Source organism: Arachis ipaensis, chromosome B1 (assembly GCF_059453495.1).
Source record: "Arachis ipaensis isolate K30076 ecotype BB chromosome B1, ASM5945349v1, whole genome shotgun sequence".
Lineage (NCBI taxonomy): Eukaryota > Viridiplantae > Streptophyta > Magnoliopsida > Fabales > Fabaceae > Arachis > Arachis ipaensis.
The window spans coordinates 151,972,171-151,989,042 of record NC_142436.1 but is presented as its reverse complement, the minus strand read 5'-3'; the positions used below and the strand labels follow the sequence as shown (position 1 = coordinate 151,989,042).

The 16,872-nt window shown below is 35.6% G+C and overlaps 2 protein-coding genes across 10 annotated transcripts; both read left to right on the top strand.

Annotated features, from left to right (window-relative positions):
- The first annotated feature begins 3,634 nt into the window (after positions 1-3,634).
- Positions 3,635-8,118, top strand: LOC107643049 (zinc finger CCCH domain-containing protein 64). 8 transcript variants are annotated; one of them, XM_088502303.1, is made up of 12 exons: positions 3,635-3,919; positions 4,004-4,277; positions 4,466-4,595; positions 4,690-4,803; positions 5,281-5,398; positions 5,633-6,075; positions 6,175-6,460; positions 6,704-6,797; positions 7,019-7,164; positions 7,345-7,545; positions 7,636-7,707; positions 7,791-8,118. In XM_088502303.1, the coding sequence occupies exons 1-10, from the start codon at positions 3,848-3,850 to the stop codon at positions 7,408-7,410; spliced, it is 1,743 nt and encodes a 580-aa protein (XP_088358429.1). In that variant the 5' UTR covers positions 3,635-3,847; the 3' UTR covers positions 7,411-7,545; positions 7,636-7,707; positions 7,791-8,118. The 8 variants fall into 8 exon arrangements, with proteins under 8 accessions (XP_088358429.1, XP_088358428.1, XP_088358424.1 ...); XM_088502302.1 differs by having other exon boundaries at positions 7,345-7,567; XM_088502298.1 differs by having other exon boundaries at positions 7,335-7,545.
- A 2,392-nt stretch (positions 8,119-10,510) lies between these two features.
- LOC107643034 (Protein kinase superfamily protein) lies at positions 10,511-16,683 on the top strand. Of its 2 annotated transcripts, none has more exons than XM_016346579.3 (17): positions 10,511-10,991; positions 11,460-11,546; positions 11,628-11,702; positions 11,778-12,068; positions 12,194-12,319; positions 12,429-12,518; positions 12,584-12,661; positions 12,823-12,954; positions 13,124-13,324; positions 13,411-13,482; positions 13,591-13,692; positions 13,827-13,925; positions 14,043-14,414; positions 14,504-14,803; positions 14,944-15,333; positions 15,429-15,675; positions 15,765-16,683. In XM_016346579.3, exons 1-17 carry the CDS (start codon positions 10,910-10,912, stop codon positions 16,378-16,380), a joined length of 3,360 nt encoding a protein of 1,119 aa, XP_016202065.2. In that variant the 5' UTR covers positions 10,511-10,909; the 3' UTR covers positions 16,381-16,683. The 2 variants fall into 2 exon arrangements, with proteins under 2 accessions (XP_016202065.2, XP_016202057.2); XM_016346571.3 differs by having other exon boundaries at positions 14,932-15,333.
- Positions 16,684-16,872: the final 189 nt, after the last annotated feature.

Sequence of the window (16,872 nt, the reverse complement as noted above, 5' to 3'; positions counted from 1 at the left end):
CTTAAAATGTATTGTAACTTGAAGGTGTTTAATTCAGTATTTTAAAAGCAAATATATGAAAATTGTTTTTTACCTAAATAAGAAAACTAAACATGTGTTTTTATTTGTATGTGTGTCTTCGTGCAATGGTTGATGTGTATGTTTCGAGCAATTATTATATTTTAAATAGAAAAGGTCTAGGAGATTAGGTTAAAATCTGGTCAACACTTAACCATCAAAAAGAAAATAATTAATCTTATACTATTAGATATCATCTCATACCATTAAAAATATTGATAATGACTAATTGATGGCTAGAATAGCGATTCAATTCACACATGGTATGTAGAGGCAAATGGTGTTCACTATACTAAAAATGAACATCCAATATGAGTTAAAAAAAATCTACGGTAAAAAATGAACATTCAGAATAAAATATTACTAATTTTTTAAATACAATACATTCGTACTATCTAGAATAACCGTCCAAATATTAGGATAATAAACATCTGATATCCTATTGAATCGAACATTCTTAAATCCCATTATACACATTGTACAGATATTCCATTGACTTTTTATACTTTCTCATATAATTAATGGGTGAATTTTGTTGCTTGACCATATTCCAGCCACTCGTTTTGGTCTACTGTACTATACCGTACTATAGACAACCACTGACAGTCCCTGACATTATATTGTACATCATTTGAACATTTAATAATACAGTGTTATTTATATATCTCATTTACATTGCAGCAACATACTTTTAAAAATAGATTATATTCACGTGCCGTATTTAGTTAAAAAATAAATACATGACCAAAATTAAACTTAATTTTGTAGTTAATATAGTGATTTGCCCAAAATTTTAATACAAACATATAACAAATTAAACTTAATTTTGTAGTAAATAAATGGTTTAATATAATCCACCCACTTGTAGTAAATAATAGCTAGCATGGAGAAATTAAAATGTAATTTGGGACTAATAATCACTTTCCATGCATGGTTAATCGAGGTTACCAAATGTAAAGAGCTGGATTGAAGCACATGGCCATACCACCCAGTCACCCACTTCATCAACAGCATTAATCACTGTTGTGTTCACATTCACCGTTGCACTAATTAATTATACAAATCATGCACCCTGTCCCTTAGTTGAAACTTAATTATGTGGCTAGCTTCTATACTTATTACTCACGAGGGTTAATTAAAGAACACCATAGAATGAATTAGCTACATAGCTAGAAGAATATTAGAAAATTAAATGAAGACTAAAAGAAAACTGTGCATGTTCACACTTTCGCATTCACACTTTGTAATAAAGCCACACCAACCAGACCACGTGCCAAACCCCATCTTTTTCTTTGATTTTATTTTCTTACCGGGCTTGAAAATTTTGAAATGTCTTGTTCATGTCTCTTAACTTCCTCGTACATGGTATCAATTATCAGGCAAGTAGGTAACAACTGTGAACAGATATAATTTGAAACTGGTCCTGGTAGCAACTTGCAAGCACTAAATATTTGGTAAGTAAATCTCTAAAGTGGCTTCTGGTATTGATGACATGTATTAAAATTGTTTTTGAAATTTTAATTGCATTAATTATATTTTGAGATTGAAAAAATTGTTTTATATTAGTCTTTCATTAACGATGCACTGACGTGATTTGATGATGTGGATTTTTGGTGACACATGTCACCTCATGGTTTAGTCACGTATAACGATATGATGATGTATCAGTCAGCGACACATTGTATGCTGACTAGGATTGTTATGCCACGTGTCGTAATATTATTTGTCCACGTATTATCCATTATGTCATCATTACATATGCACCAGATTGATCCCCTTTACTTTGCATAAGATGATTTATTTTAATCCTTGAAATTGAATGTCATGCACCAAATTAGTTCATTCATAAGTTTTTTTCTCTTTTTTTTTTTATAAATTTAAAATTCTCAATATTTTTTTATACACTAATTTTAATTATATTTTTTATTATATAATTTTTTATAATAAAATTTTTAATTAATAATTTTAACTTGTATGTTAGAGCATATGTTAGCTAAATCCAAAATTTTATTATTGTCTCTTTTGTTTATTTGTATCTATTTTAATACTGTTCAAGGCATGGTTACAACAAGTGCTTATATTAATTAATAATGTAATATATGAAAAGGCCGCCTAGCAAAATTATAGATAAAATGAATTATTATAATCGACAATATAAATCTATCTTATTAATTTAGTGAGAAGTCAATTATATGGGAAATTGGACATTCTTAATACAAATGGGAATAATAAATTTATATTAGTTAACAAGTACCTTATCAAAATTTTTTAAAATAGTTATTAAGGTGTTAAATATTAGAAAGTTTGTATTAAAAAATATTATTATACTTTTAACTTACACTCTTTACTATATTAATATCAATATCTCATATAATTCTTTTAGTAAAATATTGTAGAAAAATTTTTTTATAATTAAAACTAAAATTTTAAAAATATTTTATAAAAGCACTCGTATTTAAATAACTTGTGAAAAGATAAAATTAAAATTAGTGTATTTAAAGATATTAAAAATTTTGAATTTATACAAAAAAAAAGGAGAAAAAATTGATGAAGGAACTAATTTGGTGCACGACATTCTATTTTAAGGACTAAAATGAGTCATCTGATGCAAAGTAAATGACTAATTTGGTGCGTATATAATGATGACATAGTGGATGACACGTGGACAAATAATATTGCGACGCGTGACATAATCCAACACATGACAAAATAGTATTGTGACACGTGGCATAACCATCCACATCAGCATGTCACGTGTCGCTGATCGACATGTCGTCATATCGTTATACGTAGCCAAACTATGAGGTGACACGTGTTACAAAAGATCCACGTTATCAAGCGACGTCTTCGCTCGTTAACAGAAAACGAGTCAATGACTAATATGGTGCAATTTTTCCAATCTCAGAAACATAATTAGTATAATTAAAATCTCAAGAATATAATTAGTGCAATTAAAATTTCAGAAACAATTTTGGTGGACGATATTAATCTCAAAAATCACTTTAAAAATTTAGTCAATATTTGGTAGATTTTCAAATAAAATATAGCAATAGTAAAATTGTTTCATAATAAATTATTATGATTTGATATCAATAAAAAAGTGATATGTTTTAGTTTAAATTTAAACAATTCAAAAATAATATTCTATCTGCATGTCACTTTTTAATTAATTTATATGTGATCATATGAAGTATAAAAATGTTACTTAAATATTTATACAATATTATGCGACCTACGGATTGAGTATTGACAAAGCTTGGTTGGTTGGAATTTTCTTTGAAAAAAGAAGAATAGACAGCACTTCATTAATTATTGACTACTAAAAGTTAATTCAAGTCATGAGGTCTGCTTCATTTAACATATATAATATAAAAGTTAGATCCGCTTAACTATTCATATGGAAAACTATGTTTATTGAAGGATTATTATATTAGTTATAATTAAAATAAAAAATAAAATAGGTGAAGACACTCCATAAAGATATGTAATATGTAAACTTCCTTTGGTATTGATAAAGATATGTAGTTATGTAATGATGTATTGATTCAATAATTCTTCTGGAGCAGAAGGCCCACGAGTCTTTCTTTTGGCCCAAAAGGTAAAACCACATATCAGTGCAAAAAAAAAAAAAAGAAAACTACATGTCGTTTGAAAGCAGGACCCGTCGTTTTGCTCTCCCGCTAGAGTGAACACTGAAGAGTGAAGAGTGAAGCTCTCGCGAGCACATCGAGCTTCATCTCCAATTCCATTTCCATTTCAATTTCACATTCTCTCTGTTTCTCTTTCCATTATGCCTCCAAGAATCCTATTATGCGGCGACGTTTTTGGGCGGCTAAACCAGCTCTTCAAGCGCGTCTCATCGGTCTCTATCTCTCTAGGGTTTACTATCACCTTTGCACAGTTTCCGTTGGCGTAACACTGATTGTTGTTGTTTTTGTCTTTTTAGGTGAATAAATCGGCGGGTCCATTCGACGCGCTTTTCTGCGTGGGTCAGTTCTTCCCGGACTCGCCGGAGCAGCTCGACGAGTTCATGGCCTACGTCGAAGGCAGCTCCCAAATTCCGATTCCTACTTACTTCATCGGCGACTATGGCGTCGGTTCCGCCAAAGTATTGCTGGCGGCTTCCAAGGACTCCGCCAATCGTGGTTTCAAGATGGACGGTCTCAGAGTCCGCGAAAACTTGTTCTGGTTGAAAGGCAGTGGCAATTTCTCCCTCTTTGGTATCCACTTGTTCCTTTTTCCTTCAAAATATATAAATATTAATGCCTCTGTTGCATTTACACTTCGCTGAACATGTCAAATTAATCAGTCATATTTAGCAGCAGTTTAGCATAATGTTTGGATTGTGTTATCTATTTTCGTGATTTGATATCGTGTCTTTGGTGTATTTCATATGGCTTATATGCAGGTTTATCTGTGGCCTATTTATCCGGGAGAAAATCACCGGAAGGGCAACAGTTTGGAACCTACAGTCAGGATGATGTTGATGCTTTGCGAGCAATAGCGGAGGATCCCGGAATTGTGGACTTGTTCTTGACATATCCTTGAATTCATCTGCAATTTTCGTATTAATTCTACTCTGCTTTTCTAGGAAGTGTGAATTGTTTGTTAGTTTCCTTGATTCGTCGTTACTAATGAATGGCCAACTGGGGTGACAAATAGAGCTTCAGATATTCCTGCTGGATTCTCGGATTCCATAGGCAGCGATTCAACCCTATCGGAGTTAGTACAAGAGATTAAACCACGGTAAGTGTTTCTTGGCACTTAATAAGTTATATAGATATCTAATTTGTAGAACCTTAAAAAAAAAGAAAATTGGACAATAGCATTTTCTTGCCGGGAGTTTCGTGTGTAGGGAAGGGCTTGAGTTTTTTCTAGTTAACAGATGGCATGGTATGGATACGCCTGATTTCACAATATTTGGTGAAACTGTGCACTTCAAGCTCTGGTGGGAAGGACCCTCAGCATACTTGTTCAGTTGACTGATTTTTGTGTTCAACTGTATTTTTGATTTTTTTTATAGAAGATTTTTTTTGTTTTACTCTTAATCATATCGCTGAGTCTGGAGATTACAATCCCACAAACATTTAAAGGAAAATGGAATTTGGTTGGACTATTGAGATTAACTCAGTATTAATCTTGTAGGGGACATCATGAAGTTCTTTAACATAGGAGGTTAATCTTTATTGATCATCATTTTATTTATTATTATTTTGTTTGCAGCTACCATATTGCAGGCACTAAAGGTATATACTATACCCGTGAACCATATTCCAATGTTGATGCTGTGCATGTGACTCGTTTTATAGGGCTTGCTTCTGTTGGAAATAAAGATAAGCAGGTTTGGCCATTTACTTATTCTTTCATCATCTGTCCTTCATTTTGATTAGTAGTTCCTCCATGATTCTTCATTTGGTCATATTTCTGATAACTTTCTTGGTTAGAAAATGTCTTATTCTTTTGAGGAATGCCCCTAACCAGCTATGCACAATTTATTTGTGTTATTACTTATTAGTTGCTCTCTTTAAAAGGTTAATAGCTTTTCAATATTGTTAATTTCTTCACCTCTTTTCAGAAATTTATTCATGCACTTTCTCCCACTCCAGCATCTACCATGTCTTCCACTGAGATTGCCATGAAAACCACAAATAGCACCTTATCACCATACACACTCATGGAAAAAAGTACATCTCCGAAGGATGTCTCTAAGAGATCTGGTGATGTGATGTCTGATGATCAATATTGGAGATATGATGTTTCTCAAAAGCGTCGAAGACATGATGCTGGGGATGGGGAAAAAATATGTTTCAAATTTGTATCTTCTGGTTCTTGCCCACGTGGAGAGAAGTGCAATTTTCGACATGATGGGGATGCAAGGGAACGGTATAAGAGAGGGGTTTGCTTTGATTTTTTGAATAAAGGAAAATGTGAAAGGGGTCCAGATTGCAGCTTTAAGCACAGTTTGCAGAATGAAGGCGATATGCCTCCTTCTAGGCGGCCTGGATCTGAAAATACTAGGTCTTACTCCTCGTCTTCATTTACTTGAGATCTTTCTTGTTCACTCAGAATTTTATTTTTTAGCTTTTTGTTTGACAAATCTTTACATTACAACTGCAGATCAAAAGAATGTTGGTTTTGCTTGTCAAGCCCCAATGTGGAGTCTCACTTGATCATAAGCATTGGTGAAAATTACTACTTGGCACTGGCTAAAGGTCCACTTGTTGAAGACCATGTGCTGATAGTACCAGTTGAGCATATGCCAAGTACCTTGTCTCTGTCATCTGAATCTGAAGTTGAGCTCTGTCGGTTTCAGAACAGTCTTCAGAGGTATTGCAAGAGCCAGGGAAAGGAAGTCATCTTTTTTGAGTGGGTTTCCATACGCGGCACTCATGCAAATCTTCAGGTAAAATAAGTAATACTTATAACTTGATTGGGTAGCTCTTTGCTTGACGTGAGGTTGCCTCTCCTCCCCTAACTTTCTTCTTGTCCCTTTTCTAGTTCTATGATATGTTGACTCCACTGTAGATGTCCACTCTGTTTATCTTTTTTCCCTTTGGCTCAGCTATTTTCTGCTTAATAACACTAGTATTTTGTCAAATATGTTTGAATTTCATTCTTATTATGTGATTTCTGCTCTTACATGTAGGCCATTCCTATTCCATCTTCCAAGGCAGTTATGGTTGAAAAGGCATTCAATTTAGCTGCACAAAAGATGGGATTTAAATTTGTGTCCAAGAATTGTAAGTATTAATCTTCTGGTCATGCTTCCTGTTTCATTTTTTGTTCCGTCTGCTTCTGACTAACCTTTCTTCCCCCTCTTTGTAATTTCTTGTTATTAGTTCTAACTTACTAATGGCATGACTTGAGAAATCAATTCGAATTTGTTTATTCTGGAAAATGATCTACACTTTGACTCGTTTTAGAGTTTATATTCATTCTTATGTTCTTTATTGTGACAAAGTTGATAGCATTTCTGATGGAAGAAAATTTCTGAAGACACAAGCTGATGGGGAGTCAAGTTTGTTCTATGCCGAAATCCCAGGAGGCACAATTCTGCTGCACCGTGTTGAGGAGAAAGTGAGATTCCCTGCCCAATTTGGACGTGAGGTAGGCACTTAACTGATGGAATGCTATGCTAATATAAGAATGAATCACATACTTCTTAATCAGTCTTTTTTTTTTCCAAGAGGACATCAACGATTATCATTCTTTTTCTTATAAGGAAAATTACTCTTGTACTCATCAGATTAAGATTGGAACTTATAAATTTGACTCAGGTCCTGGCAGGGTTGCTCAATATGGCAGACAATGCAGACTGGAGGAATCGCAAACATAACAAAGAGGAAGAAATGAAAATCGTAGAAGATTTCAAGAGCCGATTTCAAGAATATGATCCAAACTGTTAATTGTTCATACATCGAAGACTCAATTTTCAGCAGTGCCACTTGTGATTACAGTCTCTTTTGGTTAAATGTCCAATTGCTTTAGGTGCTGAATGCCAAATTAAAAGGTACATATTTATTTTTGTAATCATCAACTTTCTGTTTTCTTGATTGTCGGAATCAATTGACTTTTCAGTTGTTCATTATGCGACATGAATTGGTGTTCATGAGACTTAATGATCTGACATTCTTCTCAGCAGTTTCCACGGTAAATCTCCACTTTCTTAACACGGATTCCCTGTGCCATCTTTCTTTCTATACATGGTTGATGAATTGTAATGTGACAATTAGATGTGCATTGTGGAGATGCCACCTCAACTTTGGGTTAGGATATATTTCAAGTGAAGAATCATAAATCTAAAGTCGCTATTCTATCAAGCTGTATGCAGCAACCAACTTGCACAAGCTGCATTGAAGCTCTGAAACAAGCTGGCTTAGTTGAGGGTGAGGTGAGGGAGGTTTGTTCCAACTTTCAACCGGTGAATTTGTATCATTTTGTACGATATTATTTAGATGTTACAACTTATAATACTTGTGCTGGTAGTTTTCGTAGAGTTAACAGTGTATATTTTATAGACAAATAATTTTACTGGTTTATGAAAGGCCCTTGTTATGGAAATTGAATTCTGTTTAGTTAGTAGTAGTTGTATTATGTAGCCTCTCTCTCTCTCTCTCTCTCTCTCTCTCTCTTTTAGGTTTGGGAGGATTGGAGGAATGAGTTCTTTAAATATCAGGTAATGATGTAATATGCATACGATCCTGATTGTGATTTGTTCCTTTTGGTTCATGCGTTGAACTTTTGATTGGAGTACGAAAATCTATAATCTGAGGGTATCTCTATATGTCTCAAGTGGGCATATGTGGCCGTACTTTGATCGTTCATTTGATCATTTCGATGGTGAGGAATTCCTTCGCGCACAAGACTATGATATAGATTGAAAATTAGCGGCCTAATGTTGTATTATGTGTTTACAAGAATTTTCCTTTATGGTTTGTTAAGACGACATATTACGTAGATAAAATGATAAATAAACTGATCACAATCTTCCCCTCAAATGAAATCGATGATTGAGGGAAGCTGTCGGTGGATCCCAAGAATGTCTCAAATCATCTGCCTCCTTTCTTTTTTTTTTTATTATTATTATTATTATTATTATTTTTTTTTGCACCGTAGCTAACGAATTATGTATTTATCAATCCGAGAACGCTTCAGCCAATTTCCCGCATGCACGTAAAATTTAAGTGCTGGAAACAGCAATGAAGCATCTAGGCACCGGATTCCACTAACAGTATATAATAATAAATAATAATAAGGATATATAGTAATGCTTAGTGATGCAACTCTGTTAATTATATAGTTATTGCTAATAAGGTTGGAGATGGGTCCCAAGGAGATGAATCCTAGTGTTACAGCAGAGAGAGAGTTTGCACCGCCATCTTGATGGTAGTGCCCACTGCCCATTGCACTACAATCCAAGAAAACTACCATACATTATTTTTTTGGGTGGTATAGGTATGAGTGAGAAAAGGAAGAAAAAACACATTATTTTTTTGCCTCTAATTGCTTCATCAACTGTCATGTCTTGTATTATTATTAGTCCACATCTTTTGCTTTTGTTTTGGTAGTAATATACAAGAACCATGATTAAATTGTTGCGACTCTTGTGACAATTAAGTATTACCTTATCTGAACCTTTCCTTCTCATCCAACTAGTATAATTAAATCCACATTAATCATGACTTATTGTTCTTTATATAGTGTAAATTTCAATTTTGTCATTTTAGTACTTGTTGGGTGAAATTCAGTGACCAGAAAAGGATATCTTCTAAATTCTTATTATCTTTGATTTGATATAACATTTTACTAAGTTGTGAGTACTAACTGACAAGCAATGTCTCAAGTTTTTACCTTTTGTCCGCTATAAAGAGTGTCACGGGCGCCACATCTTTTTCATTAATATCTATCTTGAATGAAACAAATAAATTGGAGGAGTCTTCACACTCACACCAGCTTCCAATTAGATTACACTTCTTCATAGGCTTGTGATGGATCAAGTAGTAATTAATACTGTAGTAGTCATTATTTTTTTTAATTTTATTTTCTGACTGACTGCTAGGCCTTTTAATTTAAATACAGTAGATCTTTAATTTAATGCTTGTGATGACTCCTTTAATGCACCATTTATTATTAAGTGTCACGGAAGTCATAGTAAAATGAGAGCATGTGGGTGTGTGATGTGTCAGAATGAGTTTTTGACAGGTAAAACACTCCCTTATTCTCAATATAAATCACTATCTTATTATGGCCAACAGGAGCTACCAAAAAATGAAGTAAAAGCAACTAGGCAACCTATATAGATATAGAACTGAACTGAACCAATTCATTTATTTTTTATGTTCCTCCACTGACATAACCACATTACATTATTATTACCTTATCACAGAAGATTAGTTAAATACATATAAAAAATAAAAAAATAAAAAATACACCCTCTTTGCCTTACCTAAGATTAGGGGTGTAAGTTACCGAATCGAATCGAAAATTACCGCAAAATCAAATCGAAAATTACAACAACCGACTTAAAAATCGAAAAAATCGGTTTTTTTTTGTTTTTTTCTGACCAAATCGAACCGAATATATGCATACATTTCAATATTTTTACCATTTTAACCTTTAACCTAACAACAAAAATCCTCAACTCCTAATTATTTCAATGTTTTACTCTTATTATTTCAATTTATTGACTATTTTGAACCTCTAATTATTGTGATTCATACTCTTTTCATTAAGAATTAAAAACCGAAAATACCGACCGAACAAAACTATTATTGGTTCGGTTCAGTTCGATTCAGTTGTTGTAAAAACAACAAACCAAACAATTGTGTGTCTGTACAAATCGAACATATCGATTCGATTGGTTTTTGGTCCAAAATCAAACCAAACCAAACCGATAACACTCCTGCCTAAGATTAGTAAAATATATACATATGTGACTGCCTCTTTTTATAGAGGACAAGGAGTTTTCTTGTGATTCTGAATTGTAAATACACGTGTGATGTTTTGTTCTTTCTTTGGATCCATGTTAACTTTGTTTAAGCAACTAACTTCAGGTGAAAATAAGAGAACAAAAAGGTTAATCAAGTTTTACCACTCCCATGGAATTTTCTAATCTCTGCTAATTCCATTGCTCTTGTTCTCAAGGAACACATGTTCTTGGGTGTTGTCGTTTTCCAAAAACAGCTTTCTGATTGCTTCAGTGTCACTATATGTGGGCCTTCTTCTCCTACTTCTAAATCCATTTACCCTTTTTCTTTGTTCTTGCTTCAAGTTACCAACTTCAGTGTCTGTAATTTATTCCTCATTTGTTAGAAAGTGTTGGCCTTTTGAGGAGGTTGTGTTCTGGCATGGGATGAGGGTGGTATTGGCAATGATGCTGCAACTTCTTAAGCTCTGCATCATTTTTCTTTCTGTTGCTGTCCCACGATCCAAAGGTAGGTGCTTAATCTTCAGAATAAGATGTTAGTCCTCTGTAAACTTTGCAAAACAAACTTATTCTTAGTCTAGAACCTTGAAGTACTTGATATGGGTCAACATTCTTGCTTTTTAACAATGATGTTGTTATATCTCAGTGAACCTAAACTTAACTTCTGTGTTAAATTTTACAGTTAAATGATTGGTTTGAATAGCCATAGAATGGAGTAGGAGATGCCTTCTATCTGTTTGTCCTTTTGCATTGCATCCAAAGCCTAATTTTGAGTAGTATAACATAATGCAAGTTACTGCTGGGATTTGAAACTAGTTGATCTTTATGACATGACAATGTGGGTGACTACAATTTTATCAAAATGACAAATTTGTAGAAGAAATTACTGATTCTACCCATATGTTTGCTGATGGAAATTTTAAATCTTTTGTTCCATGGAATTTTGGGCATTCATATGATAATATCTTTTGTTCAGGGTCCACTGTATCTCCATCTCCAGCATTCCTTCCTGTGATTCCTTCACTTGGAAGCAATGCACCAAGTTTACCATTACTTCCACATGGTATGTCACCATATCTAAATGTAAATTTTGATCTTTGATAACTTACCTTATGGTATGTGGATGTTCTATAACTTCATTCAGGCCTTGTTGTACCTCCATCTCCAGCAAGAGGTTCATGGACTAACATTGCCCCAAGCTCTCCAGAAGTAGCAAATGGTAATCTCATTACATTAGTCCATTAAGTAATATTCGGATCATCCGAGCTAAACGCTTCAGTTTTTCACAATGAAGGGTCATTCTTGCTTCCTCCGGATGCTTTACCACTTCCTGCATCAGCTCCAACTCCTCAGAAGCATGATAAGGACATAGAACCATCCACAACTCCAAGTCCAACTACTATAGCATTGTCACCACCACCACATGAGGTTGTTCCTTTGCCATCAACGCCACAAGGAAATGCGCCGCTGCCCTTTAGATCAAGTCCACCACTAGGGAAAACACCTGCTGAACATGGAACTCTAGCACCTAACATTGGTAATGGGAATGCAAATCTGAGTCACAAAGAAGAGCCGGTTTCACCATGTATGTGATAAAAAAGTTCTAGCATTTCATGTTGTCACTAGAATTCTCATTGCCATGGCTTTCTATTTTTCATATTCAACAGATTCCTGTTGTTATTTATGCTCTTCTACTGAATACTTGAACAGCACCAGCTGCAACACATTCTATCAATTTGCCGAAAATTTCACCAAGCATCCAACCAACCGATAATGGAAGTTTTCCTCCTCAAGAGGGCACAAAGAAAGGTCACAATTCAGAACCAGTTACACCAGGCATGTTATAAAAGTCTAAAGTTGCCACCTGAATTCTTCTGGTTTCAAGTCAATTTCAGGCCATACTATGTGGTTCTAAACTTCGTATTTCCCATTAAATGAAGCACAGAATCTGCTGCATCACCACCATGGAAAGCGGAGCATAATCCTTCTCCTCCACCACCAGAAGCACACCCTATTAGTCCATCCATATTGCCTGGTATATTTTATTAACTTAGTCTGGTAAATTTTATCATTATTTCTTATGTTGTTGAATTCATGCAGCACCTGTTGCATCACCAGCAAGTTCATTTCCAGCGAATCCGCCACTGGTCCATCCAATTATTCCATCAACATTACCAGGTATGATGTTACCAAGGATTCTTTCAGTGTCATGAAGTATGCATGTGCTTGTGGTTACTTCAGCATTTGTGTGTGCTTAAGTTTCTTTTATGTTCAAATGCTATAGTGCAATCATAATTCACTTCATGGAAGCTTATTTAGTGCAAAAACATGTGGTGCAGCACCTGTTGCCTCTCCCAAGTCATCTTCTTCTGGAAGCTTCAATTGGAAAAATGGTGATGCACCACCAATTGCTGTACCTTTGTACAAATCACCAAAACCACTTCCAGCTGTAGTACATTCCCCTGCTCAAGGTAGGGTAACATTAAAACTTTTTAAGACTTTTACCTATTGAAATAAGAGCATAAGCTATAAACTGTTTTTTCAAAATACTGAAAAAATGCAAATATATACATCATATTAGAATGCCATTGGAATTACAAAATATATGCAACCCTTTATTTTATTTTATTTTAAATGTAGCTCCTGCTGCACATAATTCAAGGCAAATTGATCATGATCCTGAGCCATTGACTAAAACTCCTAATAAAGAAAAGCATACGCCTGCATTGTCACCTTCTGCCTCATCACATCAGCATCATCATACAAGGAACACAACTGCCAGTTCTGCTCCTCCACCACCATCACCATACATGGTTTCTTCTTCCCCTTCAAATCATCAAGGTTTGCAGTATTACCTGATTTATTAAATTGTGCCACAAATGAAGTTTTCCTTGTTCAACTAAAAATATAACCGTTTTCTATGTTAGGTAAAGCAATTCCTCCTTCATTACAACCAAAAAGTGGGCAAAGGCATCATGTTTCACCTCCAATGAACCAAAGTACTATATAAGTACTATAACCTTTTTTTCTTATTCTTTGAGTACTAGAGGTAAACAAAGATCATTTCTAATTATTATTATTACTTTATTTTATATTTTGCATGGTAGGTTCTTCAATTCCTTCATTCTCTTCTCCTACTCATTCACCCATGACCCAAGTTTCGCCGGCTCCTTCATCATCAATCGAACTTGCTCCTCACCCAACTGAAAGTAAGAATGACTGCCTTCATCCTTTTTTTGTTATAGAAATTCCATCCTTATTATTTAGAAACTTTCTGTTTAGATATTTTGCCATTTCATTATTATTTACTTATTAGCATGCATTTGTTAATTGTATTTGCAAGTGCAAGCTCCATTTCTTCCCCCTAAAGTATCTCCTTCTCCCTCAAAGACACCATCCCCGCCTCAAGTTCGAGCATTGCCACCCCCACCTCCAAATGAAGGTTAGAACCTTGTTTGTTTGATCCATTTTATGCAGAAGTTAGTGCTGCAAAGTGCTAATACCTGTGCTCTTTGGATTGTTCCGAGCCTTATTCATCATCATGTTCTTCACTTTTCAGAGTGTTCATCAACCGTCTGCTTAGAACCTTATACAAACTCTCCACCCGGAGCACCTTGCAGATGTGTTTGGCCCATGCGAGTCGGTCTCCGTGTCAGTGTCTCTCTTTATACCTTCTTCCCTTTGGTTTCAGAGCTGGCTTCTGAAATTGCTACCGGAGTTTTCATGAGGCAAAGTCAAGTTCGGATTATGGGAGCAAATGCAGCAACCGAGCAACCTGAGAAAACGGTTGTCTTAATTGATTTGGTACCACTTGGTGAAAACTTTGACAGTACTACAGCACTTTTCACTTCCAACAGATTCTGGCATAAACAGGTTGCTATAAAAGCTTCCTACTTTGGAGACTATGATGTTTTATATGTGAGCTATCCAGGTATATAGAACTTTCATTTTTCTTTTCTATCATTTTCTTCCATAACTATTTTGGCAAGAACTTTTATGGGATCCTCCAACATATAATAGGTTTGGCTCCTTCTCCTCCTTTACCACCTTCAACCATTTCCATCATTGATGGTGGTCCATATTCCATTGATGGCAATAATGGAGGGACAATAAAGCCCCTTGGAGTGGACATACAGAAGAGGCAGCATAAAAGTGGACTTAGCAGAGGCATAGTTGCCATTATAACTGTTTCAGTTTTTCTAGCAGTTGTGTTATGTGCTGCCGCAGCAGCAGCCTGGGTTATGCTCAAGTATGGAGATCATGTTACTCAACCGGCATCAACGCCACGGCTTTCACAACCTTCTCTTACCAAACCACCAGGTAAGACAACCGTGATCATTTCTCCTAGATGGTTAATCATAATACAGAATTTTATTTACATATTACAAGCCAAAATGTTTGAAACTAAATGATTGAAGACTTGTAAATTTTCTTTTGTATCCAACAAGTGAATTTCACAGGTAATGCTGCATCATTAGTGGGAGGTGGGGTTGGTTCTGCTTCGACATCATTTCGATCTAGCATTGCTGCTTATACAGGGTCTGCTAAGACTTTCAGTGCGAATGATATTATAAAAGCTACTGATAATTTTCATGGTTCAAGAATACTTGGAGAAGGTGGTTTTGGGCTGGTTTATGGTGGCATCCTTGAAGATGGAACAAAAGTGGCAGTCAAGGTTATAAAGAGGGAGGATCATCACGGGGATCGCGAGTTCTTAGCTGAAGTTGAGATGCTTAGCCGTCTTCATCATAGAAATCTGGTCAAGTTGATTGGGATATGTACCGAGGAAAGTGTCCGCTGCTTGATTTATGAACTTGTTCCAAATGGCAGCGTGGAATCCCACTTACATGGTACTTGAATGCGGTTGCTTGAGTCTTAAGTTAGCATTCAATTGTGTTGAGCACTTGAAGAAGATGCTTTGTTTTTCTTTGTGGACTTGTGACAGGAGTTGACAGGGAAAGTAGTCCACTTGGTTGGAGTGCTAGGATGAAGATAGCTCTTGGCGCGGCTCGCGGTCTAGCCTATCTGCACGAAGATTCGAGTCCCCGTGTTATACACCGGGACTTCAAATCAAGCAACATATTGTTGGAAGATGATTTCACACCAAAAGTATCCGATTTTGGATTGGCTCGAACAGCAACAGATGAGAATAATAATAGACACATATCAACACGCGTCATGGGAACTTTCGGGTAAAAATCAATTTTACTATTAGCTGAACTATGATGCATAATGCATTTCATTTTTGAATTTTGATGATGTGTGTAAAAAATTCATACAGTTATGTGGCTCCGGAGTATGCAATGACAGGACACCTTCTTGTTAAGAGTGATGTTTACAGCTACGGCGTTGTTCTTCTTGAGCTTTTAACAGGAAGAAAGCCTGTGGACATGTCACAACCTCCCGGTCAAGAAAACCTTGTTGCTTGGGCTCGTCCGCTTCTGGCGAGTCGAGAAGGATTGGAGGCAATAGTAGATCCAGATCTAGGAGGAGATGTGAGTTTTGAGAGTGTGGCCAAAGTTGCAGCAATTGCTTCAATGTGTGTGCAGCCAGAGGTATCGAACCGGCCTTTCATGGGGGAGGTTGTGCAGGCCTTAAAACTCGTGTGCAATGAATGCGAGGAAGCGAAAGAAGCAGGTGGTTCAAGAAGATCATCCACTCAGGATATGGATTTGGATGTGAGAGTGAGCAATGTGGATGTTGAGAGAGGATTGGTTGCATCAGAACTATTCAGTTGTTCGGTAAGATTGGGAAGGCAGGAAGAGGAATCTGGATCGTTTAGAAGACACTCGTATTCGGGTCCTCTGATGACCGGAAGAAGCAGGCAGTTATGGCAGATTATGAGACGGCTTTCTGGTGGCACTGTCAGTGAACATGCAAGTATCTTCAACTTATAGAGAGGTGGAAACTCAGGTGCATTCGACTTCACGTTAAGTTGATACTGATAGCCGTTTGACTGATTTAACTAAATTTTCATCTATTAGGTATCAACTTCACGTAAAGTTGACCTCAGTTTTTACCCTTACAGAGAATGCAAATGTGGCTAATGCTTGTAACAAAATCATTTTGTATAAACCAATCAACGTATCCTTTTTCTCTCTCTACGAAAAATCGATGATCTATGTATGTACAGACAGATCATATTTCAGAGTTTGTAATAATGTTAGCTTTAAAGTAAATACACACACTTTAAAACTTGAGGATTAAGTCTTCTAAACTATCATTACAAAAATTGATGTAGCACCGTCAAAATTCAAGAGGGGAAACAAACAGTTTTGCTTTTTTGCTATGTTTCCTATTGTTCTTGTCCGACTTTGGAAGACATTTGGCCTGTTATTTCCTTCTATAGTAAACTTGTTATAGAAACTCCACGATCAACATTTTTTAAT

Bases quoted from the DNA above. Each gene is read 5' to 3' on its own strand.
- LOC107643034 (XM_016346571.3), top strand. From the start codon at position 10,910: ATGAGGGTGGTATTGGCAATGATGCTGCAACTTCTTAAGCTCTGCATC. The intron at 11,547-11,627 runs GTATGTCACCAT...AACTTCATTCAG, and splicing joins TTTACCATTACTTCCACATG to GCCTTGTTGTACCTCCATCT. The intron at 12,320-12,428 runs GCATGTTATAAA...AATGAAGCACAG, and splicing joins TTCAGAACCAGTTACACCAG to AATCTGCTGCATCACCACCA.
- LOC107643049 (XM_088502298.1), top strand. From the start codon at position 3,848: ATGCCTCCAAGAATCCTATTATGCGGCGACGTTTTTGGGCGGCTAAAC. The intron at 6,076-6,174 runs GTCTTACTCCTC...TTACAACTGCAG, and splicing joins CCTGGATCTGAAAATACTAG to ATCAAAAGAATGTTGGTTTT. The intron at 6,461-6,703 runs GTAAAATAAGTA...TCTTACATGTAG, and splicing joins GCACTCATGCAAATCTTCAG to GCCATTCCTATTCCATCTTC.